This window comes from Manis javanica, chromosome 11 (assembly GCF_040802235.1).
Source record: "Manis javanica isolate MJ-LG chromosome 11, MJ_LKY, whole genome shotgun sequence".
Taxonomy (NCBI): Eukaryota; Metazoa; Chordata; class Mammalia; order Pholidota; family Manidae; genus Manis; species Manis javanica.
The window spans coordinates 63,236,636-63,247,526 of record NC_133166.1 but is presented as its reverse complement, the minus strand read 5'-3'; the positions used below and the strand labels follow the sequence as shown (position 1 = coordinate 63,247,526).

At 42.7% G+C, this 10,891-nt stretch overlaps 1 protein-coding gene across 6 annotated transcripts in view; it reads right to left on the bottom strand.

Moving 5' to 3' along the window:
* Window positions 1-1,529: 1,529 nt before the first annotated feature.
* Window positions 1,530-10,891, bottom strand: part of ALKBH3 (alkB homolog 3, alpha-ketoglutarate dependent dioxygenase) — a 53,830-nt gene continuing 44,468 nt past the window's right edge. For 5 of the 6 annotated variants that reach the window (XM_073216438.1, XM_073216437.1, XM_073216442.1 and 2 more), the window contains 2 exons: window positions 5,641-5,739; window positions 4,506-4,868 (listed from right to left, as the gene is read on the bottom strand). In XM_073216438.1, the coding sequence (XP_073072539.1) occupies window positions 4,776-4,868; window positions 5,641-5,739 (192 nt within the window). In that variant the 3' untranslated portion in view covers window positions 4,506-4,775. Of the gene's footprint in view, window positions 2,513-4,505; window positions 4,869-5,640; window positions 5,740-10,891 lie in introns of those variants that run through there. The other variant, XM_073216440.1, reaches the window with a different exon arrangement.

Sequence of the window (10,891 nt, the reverse complement as noted above, 5' to 3'; positions counted from 1 at the left end):
ACACCCCCGAGACAGAGTTTGAGAAGCCCTGCATGGCATCCTTCATCTCCCAATCCCACAACATTCTTTCATCTTAAGGCAGGGAGAATAGAGCCCTCAATCCAGTATCAGCTTTGGAGGGGTGCTGTCCCTTCCTAGATGGTCCCATCTATGTGACCATCCTCCACATACAGATCAGGAAGAAGGGGAAGCCAGCCGCAGAGGCTGTGAGCACCTGAGGACGGGTCTGGCAGCACCTTGCTGCAGCCCCTTAGAAGGCTGAGGTAACCCTCCCCTCTCTGCCACAAACTGCAGCAGGAAGGTTCAGCCACATCCAGGCGCAAGTCTGGGGCGCTCACGTCCACCTTCTTGGGGACATCTGGACCATCACAGGTGCTGTGTGGCAGCTGCCTGTCACTGTCACAGCATGCTTGCCCACACCCTTTCTGCAGCGAGCAGCTAACTGCAACCCGACCACGGGGCCCTCCAGAGCCCTGTAACGGCCCACCACTTGCCCTGCCTCCCACCCCATGGGGTGCAGCTCTCAGGCAAGAACAAGAGTCTCTGGCTGCAGAGGCCCCACAGTCAGGGGCCAGGCCTGGGTGGCCCAGAGGGAACCAGACTGCCTGCTGACAAGTGCCCAAGCCGGGCTCTCCCAGCCCACCCAGGACACCAGACCTCAGAATTGGATCAATCCTCTTTGTGCCTCCATTTCCTCATCTGTTTAAAAAAACAACCATCTCATAGGGTTGCTTTTAGGAATGAATCAGGTTAGGGGTATAATAGGCCCAACCAAGCAGACCTGGTACACTCCCTCCTGGCTCTCACCTTTCCTTCCTTTTCAGAAACCTAGAATTTGTGTGTCCAGAGTTAAAAGCTAATGGGGTCAAAGGCCAGGGTCCTATCTGAACATGTCCACAATCCTGGAGGTCACATAATAGGGACTGTCCCTGGTTTCCAGGGAGTGTGATCTCACCATGATGATGATGGGGAGTGACAGCTCAGAAGTGATTAATAATGTCACACATACTTTGGTCACCCCAAATTGGCTCATTTAAGAAAACAATCTTTGGGGTAATGCTGGCTACAAAGGTACTGCCTAACATCCTGTTTTCCTCAACTCAGTGCCAGGCCTCAAACCCAGCTTTAACACAGAGGAACAGCCCAGGCCACACGGGGCTTTGTTCACAGGCCGGGGACGCCTCTTACAAGCCAGTGCCCCAGTGCTCTAAGCCAGCTGAGAATGGTGCCATCAGGTGCTGTCCTACTTTACCAAGAAACTGCTGACCTCCCCAGATGCAGGGATCCCATGTAAGAGCAGATTCCAGCAACATAAAGCTGACAGGGGTCTCAGACAGGGGCCCCTACCTTCCACAGAGAACATGGGGAGGGCGGAAGGGACAGCTGTAGACTAGGTCTCTCTGAGGACAGCATGTGGGTGGAACCATGTATAAGTAAAGATTTAAACAGAAAGCATCACTATGGAAACATTCGGCTTTTTCAAAGGCATTGTTAAGAAAAATAAAGCAATCAAGACCTCATATTCAACACTACAAGTATTTATGACCAGAAAAGGCAAAGTGGGTCTTAGACATTCTGCAGCCAAGTAAAAGCTGCCAGAACTCAAGCAAGAAATATTTCCAGTAGGGCAGGGACCCATCACGTGTCAGGGCTTTCTCTGAAGCTCTCCAACTGGAGCAGTCTGCTCACCACGGTGCCCACTCAGTACTTGGGGGGCTCACCATGACACAACTCAGGAGATAGTGCTACCGATGCACCAGGTCCAGACAGACCTGTCATGCACTAGGACAGGGTAATATCCACCACAGAGGTGGCAGAGATTGAGTACCACAAGGAAACGGCAGGTTTATGAGCTGTGACCCAAATGTATTAGGAATAATCAATGCCACCTGAATTAGCAGTTTACAGGAGGACAACAATGTGGATCTGGATTTCAATCCTGGGGTACAATCTGATGCTCAGTGCACCCTATCCCAGCCTGTGCTCTGAGTCCAGTTGCCTGTTGTCAAGATGCTTTGAGTGTGTGACCTGACCTGTTCTTTTGAGCTATCTGCTGGCTGGAGCTGTGGTGCGTCAAGTATCGTGAAGAAGCCTGATGCTGAGTTAGGGTGTCATTCAGAGTCCCCAAGTGCACTCAGATAAGAATGAAGGGGGGAAGGGACCCCTCAACTACCTCGGAAAGTTTGCTTGGATATAGTCAGGAAACACTGTTCTGAGTCACATGCCAGGAAGATGAGAATTTGTCTAAATTGCAAGAAATTGGATTCTGTCCCCCAAAAACGAGCTTCCCCAGTTAAGTAGCCAATTCCTAGTCCAGTTGGTAACATGGGTTCTGACGAGGTGTTGCTAATGTTGATTAAAGAGAGAGATGTAGATGCCGCCCTGATGCACAGGAAAGTCAGAGGACAAGCAAGGTGGCCTGGTGGTGAGCTCTTCCAGTGGGTGGCCAGCTCTAGAGGAGCAAGCCGAGGCCCAGGGTTCCAGGCTGCCTGATAGACTCTTGTGCCTAAATCTAGCAAAGGAGAAAACACACTGTTTAGGGCTTAGCTTGTGGTCTGAATTCTGGTTCTGTCCCTTATAGTTAAGTCCTGTTAAATTACTTAGCCTCTTGGACACTCAGTTGCCTAGTTTCTGCAATGGAAATAGTTCATCTCTTTCTTGTAGGCTATAGGGAGGATTAGGGATTATGTATAAAAAGCTCCTAGGACAGTGCCTGGCCAGTTATCAAAGCTCAAAAAAAAGGGCAGCTAAAAAATGAAACCTGTTTTTCCTCAAACTACAACCAATATATTTGCTCCCTCTCTTTATAAGTAATGTCAGCAAAAATAGCTTCACCTCTAATTCCTAATTAAGATCTACCACCAGTAAAACATAGCAACAAGTTGGTGCAGTACTGAGCATGGCTGTCCTTTGCCAGGATCTGGAAGTCCTGTCCAGTCTAAGTCCTGTACCTCTACTCTATGGCAAGTAGTTACTTGACATTTTAGAAGGGACATTATCTCAGTGGTGGGAAAAAAATGGCAATTTTGGCATTTGATAGCAAGAAACAACAACCTTAGACAGCTGCTCTCAGATGAAGAAACTCAGGTACTGGCCCAAGTTGTGTGCTCCAGGGTAGGAATGTGCTTCCCCAACAGATATGGCAGTGATGAGTGAAGAGATCTAATCTGCAGTTGGCTCAAGGGGAGATCATGACCCTACATTAGGAGGCTGCTGTAAGACTTGGAACCATCTGCCAGTTATTTCATTTGTGGAAATGGAAGAAGAATTTCCCAATGTCATGCATCAAACTCATAACCAAAGCTGGCTGTTTTGTTTAATAGGAGAAAAGCCAGGAATTAAAGAGAGGCTTTATTTTATTTTATGGTGACTTGTACCTCCCTCACTGAAAGGCTTAGAATGATGCTCAGACTATATAAAGCATTTAGTATTTCTTAGGGAAAGGAGCTATACACATGCAATATTTAAAAAAGAAATAAAGGGAGTCCAATGCAAGAAGCTTGAGCGCTTGTCAGAAAAAGGAGCCTGGCCATGCATGGTATTATATTTGCATTCATGGGATCATCAATCTTTCAGCATGGAATGGAAACAAGATCAAAAGCAAGAAGACTCTGTAAATATTCCCCACAGACAGCTAGAGAAACTCTAACTCTAACTCTCATCCATTTGAATCTATTTTCTTTCTCTCAGGTTTTCCATATCTTGCTTTGGAATTAATCTGGCAGACTGCTCCTGAGTCAAGAGGTCAAGAAGACACGTGCTTTTATGATGCAATGAAGGGGCAGTCATTCTGTTGTTTTGGGAACTTCGGTGACATTATGGACTAATCCCTGAATCTTGGGAACCTGAGTATGAGAGGACACTGAGTCAGAAGAAAGCCTGAGTCACAGGGCTACTGAAATCAAAGGGACGAGAACTCTTAGGTAACTGAGTCTATTCCCTGTGGGACTCCTCCAGCTTCTATCTGACTTGGGTTTAAATGACTCAAGGATTCTCGAGGGGAAACTAATCTATGTGGAACAGCTGTCACTAGCAAGGCTTTTGCTGCTGTTCAGCCTCGAGTTCTCATGACATCACTCAGTTCATCCCCCTTTGCGGGGACAGTTTTCTCAGTAGTCCAGGTGATGGCTTGAAGATGGCTGCACTAGAGAATATTACCTTCACTCTATTCAGAGGCCTGTAACCTGTCTTGAGAGTTCCAGGAAGACTGACTGAGTCCACTAAAGCACTCCCAGAACATGCAGCTTTCCATTACAACAGCACGCAAGCCGAGATGTTAAAGAGCCAAGGCACACTTCAACAAATCTCTGTGAAACCACCTCTGTTTGGGTTTCAGCAGCTGTCTGCCTATGGAAGGCTCCAGAGTAACTGACGCATATTTATATCACCACTTTGCTAAAGTCACAAGGAATAAGCATGTGCAGATTTACCCTGGAAGCAAAATCCTTTCATATTTCTTCAAATGAGGCAGGGGAGGGCAGGAGAAAAATTGCTTACGGCCAAAATCATTCTGAGCACAAACACAGCAGTTTTTAATTTGCCTAAAGAAAATATGTGGTTTCAAGATACAATAAGGGATCACTGTTTCTACAGTAAACACATTATGAACACAAACTGCTGGCTGTCATTTAATAGGATGCTGAACTGGGAAGCAAATTCTACCCTCATCTTCCAAAAAGCCACACAGTGAGCTCAGTTGGACCAGCCACTCCAAGTTTCCTCCCGGTGGCAGGTTCGCCCAGTCCCAGCACAGCTTCTGTCTCAAAGAACTCAGATCACCAGCGTGCCCCTCTGGGGTCTGGATAAACTGTCCGGAAGGTCAGGTTTATTCTTGGTTTTCTAGAGTGGTACTCTTTGGGCACTCGATGCTAAATGGAAATATAAATAACTCTGACATAAACACACACACAAATTTTTACTTCAAAACAATTTGAGACTTATTTGTGAGAAGACAGAAATATTTCAATTTTACCCCCCTTAAGTGAGCAGTAATAAGTTCCTTAAGTCTTGTGGAGAAAGGTCTCCTCTGAAACAAATCTGCATCCCTATGCTGTAACGTGCCAGCACTCTTCCAGTGAGGTATGTTTGTTGTTTCTAATTGTTGCTCTTCCTCTCAGCCTCCTGCCATTTTTCCAAACCTCATACAAAAACACATAAATGGCTGAGACCAAAGAGGCATGAGATTTCACTCTCGTGCTAAGTGGTATCACATTAATTTGCAGAGCTTAAAAATGACCTGGCTTTAAAATGGCCTGGTTAAGCTGAGGAGCTGTAAGGCCCAATATGCTAGCCATTGGCCACCTGAAGCTACTTAAATTATTAAAATTAAATTTAAAATTCAATCCTTCAGCACATTAGCCATATTTCAAGAGATCATCAATTATATGCCTAGTGGCTACTACATCAGGCTCACAGATACAGAATATTTCCATCATTTCAGAAAGTTCTGTTGGACACTGCTGCTGTAGAGGTCATTCTGATTTGTCAGTAGTATCAAAGCTCCTTGGAAATGCCACTTTGCTGACTTGCTCGTTATAAAAGCAACTTGCTTTTCACCACATTTACTACAGAAATAATCATTGGTCAGTTTGGAAACTGCCTCCATAGGAGAATAAATCTGTATCACTTGCATGTTCTCACCTGCCAGTCATCTTGTGTAGCTCCTTCCATGATCAACAAGGTCCCATGATCCAAAGGTATCTTCACTCTGTCCACATATGTGTAGTCTCCATTCTCTTCCTAGAAGACAGCATTCATTGCACTGAATGTGCGATCAAGATGCAACAGACCATGACAGTGGTCAAAGAAATGCAAACTTCTACTCAGACTGTAGGGGTTCATTTACTGGCTCTAATTCTTGGCAACTGTTTAGCCATAGGCAAGTTGTTTCACCTCCCTATAACATCATTTGTAAAATGGGACTGATGACAGTACCTGCCACATGGGGCTGCTGTGAGCCTCAGTTGATACAATATGTGTAAGTCACTTAGACACTGGTACATATTAAGAATGGTGCAAGTGCTAGCTATTATTATTAATATTATCAGCATCCAAATTGCACAAAAGCCATTCTAGCCTATGAAGAAATTAAAAGTTATTTGTACAAGAACTCTGCATCTGCTTTTATGCTGTGCTCTATGTTTTGACATACTGTGAGAAAATGGGCTTTTAAATAAGACATGGTGTGATGAATTCAGATTGCCTTTTCATAACTTATGCTAATTCACTAACCTATGTTAGAACTAGTCACAACTCTTCCTATAGCTCACTTGGTGTTTTGCAGATATACTCTTTCTTTTCAGAATAATCAACAGCAAGATTTTCTCCAAGAGCTCTGGCTTGATCTGCACAGTGTTACAAACTAAGACTGGTTATTTAAGCCTTAACAAATGTATCACAACTCCCCAACACTTGGGACACAAATGTCTCTTATTTATTATATTGCTCCTTTATTTCAGAGAACTCAAAGTCAATTTATGTCCAATATAGTAAAGCAGATTCACAGCATAGCCTATGAAGCTGCCAACAGGTGGTGTTACTCCTTCGTAGCTGACAAAGGGGTGCACTGAACACTTCCTTGCTCACACCAGCACAGAGCATGTTGAAACTTGAGACCAGGACAGACCCAAGCTTCCAGATTTCTTCACCTCCTTTCTGGGCAGATCCACCCATTCATCTATTTCACTTCCAATATAAAGGATTATATCTGGGTTACTGTAGGATTGCTTTCACTGCAATACTATGTTTATGCTTTTTGTTATAGGGGTGCTTCTGAGAACATAACAGTTTATAATGATCTCCACCACGAAAATCAAAATCAAAACAATAATGAACTCATATAAACAGTCTAAGTTCCAGGCTCCAACCTTTGGCAGTGAGTTTGTCAAGCACATTCATAACTTTTATAGGCAGAAGACAGAAGTAATGTTAGAAATAACTTTTGGTTTTAGTGATTCATTTTAATTGTTTCTGCCACTTTGCTCTTCCAGTAGTACATAAAACCAAAGCATTAACCTCTGACCCCTCAGGCAACCACCGAGCAGATGGTAACCATGTCCTCAGGCGGTCCAGCTCCATCTCAGAAAAGCAATAGGATGCTCTCTGAAAAAAAGTATTTCATACAGAGGAGAGGTATGTCCTGCTGGGAGAAAGACATCAGAAGGGAGTGGCTCCAGTATAACACAGAGAAGACAAGTAGTAACTACTGCATCTTACTATGCTGATGGACAGCAACTGTAATGGGTATGTGGGAGGGACTTGATGATATGGATGAATGTAGTAACCACAGTGTTGCTCATGTGAAACCTTCTTAAGACTGTACATCAATGATACCTTAGTTAAAAAAAGAAATCAACATAAAAAAAAAAGAAGGTAGTGGCTCATTTATGAGATTTTAGAGGGCGTAAGGCTCCTTGATTTAGGCTGTGAAGTCACTTACCAGATCAAAGTTCAACACAGCTAGGAACAGAACTGCTGCTGCCCTCTCTGTACCAGGGAGTGCAACAGGGCCTGAATCTACTAATCAGGTATAGACACTAGGACAGGACAGGGAAATCAAGCAGAGATAAAGATGCTTAACCACAACTTAAAGACACTCCTGAGATGAAGATTTCTAAGAACATTAAAAACTTCACTGGGGCTAAGGGGGTGCTAAGGCCAATGAAAGAGAAGAGGTGAACACTGTAATTCTACCTGGAAAATGAAGCAGGATTAGACCTAACAAATGAAAAAGAATTCCAAATGCACAAGTAAAAGAGAACTTCAAATGCAAGAGGGAAATATCAGTGCTGATGGAGAGGGATGTTCAACAGAGCCACAGTTCACCTAATGTTGCTAAGATCTGAATTTTTCAAACAAGAGACAGCCTCAGGTTGGTTTTAAACATATTATATCCAACATAACCATGAGTTGTGCCAAAAAGCAAAAGAGGGTGACCATTCACTTGGGAGGGAGCTACTCTTAGTCAGTCCCCAAAGAAGCCAGCGCTACCCAGTGCACTCACCCACTGTGATTGGTCATGTCGGTGCTTTGCTGCTTTTTATTCATTCCTTCTGACACACTAGGCCCAGAAAGTGCATTACTAATCTGCACAAGGAGGTGGAAAAGCAAGCAAGGGATTCTAGCAAGGCAATAAAGAGCTCACAAATGCTTGTGAGCATTTTTCTTTATTTTTCTTTTGATATCATTCATGTATAATTACATGAGCAACTTCATGGTTACTAGACCCATTATCAAGTCCCCGCAACACACCCCATTACAGTCACTGTCCATCAGTGTAGTAAGATGCTATAGAGTCACTACTTGTCTTCTCTGTGTTATACTGCCTTACCCTTGCCCACCCCCCACATTAAGTGTGCTAAGCGTAATGGCCTTTTTTCCCCCTTATCCCTCCCTTCGCAACTATCCTCCCCAGTCCCTTTTCCTTTGGTAACTGTTAGTCCATTCTTGGGTTCTGTGAGTCTGCTGCTGTTTCGTTCCTTCAGTTTTTGCTTTGTGCTTATACCCCACAGATGAGTGAAATTATTTGGTACTTTTTGTTCTCCGTCTGGCTTATTTCACTGAGCATAATATCCTCTAGCTCCATCCATGTTGCTGCAAATGGTAGGATTTGTTTTCTTCTTATGGCTGAATAATATCCCATTGTGTATATGTACCACCTCTTCTTTATCCATTCATCCACTGATGGACACTTAGGTTGCTTCCATTTCTTGGCAATTGTAAATAGTGGTACAATAAACATAGGGGTGCATATGTCTTTTTGAAACTGGGATCCTGTATTCTTAGGGCAAATTCCTAGGAGTGGAATTCCTGGGTCAAATAGTATTTCAATTTTTAGTTTTTTGAGGAACCTCCATACTGCTTTCCACAATGGTTGAACTAATTTACATTCCCACCGGCAGTGTAGGAGGGTTCCCCTTTCTCCATGTCCTCACCAACATTTGTTGTTTGTCTTTTGCATGGTGGCCATCGTAACTGGTGTGAGGTGATATCTCATTGTGGTTTTAATTTGCATTTCTCTGATGATTAGCGATGTGGAGCATCTTTTCATGTGTCTGTTGGCCACCTGAATTACTTCTTTCGAGAAGTGTCTGTTCAGATCCTCTGCCCATTTTTTGATTGGATTACTTGCTTTTTGTTTGTTGACGTGCATGAGCTCTTTATATATTTTGGATGTCAACCCCTTATCGGATATGTCATTTATGAATATATTCTCCCATACTGTAGGATGTCTTTTTGTTCTACTGATGGTGTCCTTTGCTGAACAGAACCTTTTTAGTCTGATACAGTCCCACTTGTCCATTTTTTGCTTTTGTTTCCCTTGCCCAGGGAGGTATGTTCATGAAGAAGTCACTCATGTTTATATACAAGAGATTTTTGCCTATATTTTTCTTCTAAAAGTTTTATGGTTTCAAGATTTACATTCAGGTCTTTGATCCATTTTGAGTTTACTTTTGTGAATGGGGTTAGATAGTATTCCAGTTTCATTCTCTTACATGTAGCTGTCCAGTTTTGCCAACACCAGCTGTTGAAGAGGCTGTCATTTCCCCATTGTATATTCATGGCTCATTTATCGTATATTAATTAACCATTTATGGTTGGGTTAATATCTGGACACTCTATTCTGTTCCACTGGTCTGTGGCTCTGTTCTTGTGCCAGTACCAAATTGTCTTGATTACTGTGGCTTTGTAGGAGAGCTTGAAGTTGGGGAGTGAGATCCCCCCCACTTTATTCTTCCTTCTCAGGATTGCTTTGGCTATTTGGGGTCTTTTGTGGTTCCATATGAATTTTAGAACTATTTGTTCCAGTTCATTGAAGAATGCTGTTGGTATTTTGATAGGGATTGCATTGAATCTGTAGATTTCTTTAGGCAGGATGGCCATTTTGACAATATTAATACTTCCTACCCAATAGCATGGGATAAGTTTCCATTTGTTAGTGTCCTCTTTAATTTCTCTTAAGAGTGTCTTGTAGTTTTCAGGGTATAGGTCTTTCACTTCCTTAGTTAGTTTTACTCCTAGGTATTTTATTCTTTTTGATGCAATTGTGAATGGAATTATTTTCCTGATTTCTGTTTCTGCTAGTTCATCGTTAGTGTATAGGAAAGCACCAGATTTCTGTGTATTAATTTTGAATCCTGCAACTTTGCTGAATTCAGGTATTAGTTCTAGTAGTTCTGGAGTGGAGATTTTAGGTCTTATTATGTATAATATCATGTCATCTGCAAATAGTGACACTTTGACTTCTTCCTAACCAATCTGGATGCCTTTTATTTTTTGTGTTGTCTGATTGCTGTGGCTAGGACCTCGAGTACTATGTTAAATAACCATGGGGAGAGTGGGCATCCTTGTCTTGTTCCTGATCTTAGGGATAAAACTTTCAGCTTTTCACTGTTAAGTATAATGCTGGCTGTGGGTTTGCCTGTATGTGTTTGTGAGCCTTTTTGTATTCTTTGTAAAATTTATTTCTAGTTTTATACCAAAATGCCCTCTATACTCATTTTGTTGAGAGTTTTTATCATGAATGGATGTTGAATTTTGTCAAATGCTTTTTCAGCATCTATGGAGATGATCATGTGGTTTTTGTCCTTCTTTTGGTTGATGTGGTGGATGATGTTGATGGACTTTCGAATGTACTATCCTTGCATCCCTGAGATGAATTCCAATTGATCATGGTGTATAATCCTCTTGATGTATTTTTGAATTTGGTTTGCTAATATTTTGTTGAGTATCTCTGCATCTATGTTCATCAGGGATACTAGTCTGTAGTTTTCTTTTTTTTGTGGTGTTTTTGCCTGGCTTTGGTATTAGGGTGATGCGGGCTTCATAGAATGAGTTTGGAAGTATTCCCTTCTCTTCTATTTTTTGGAAAACTTTAAGGAGAATGGGTATT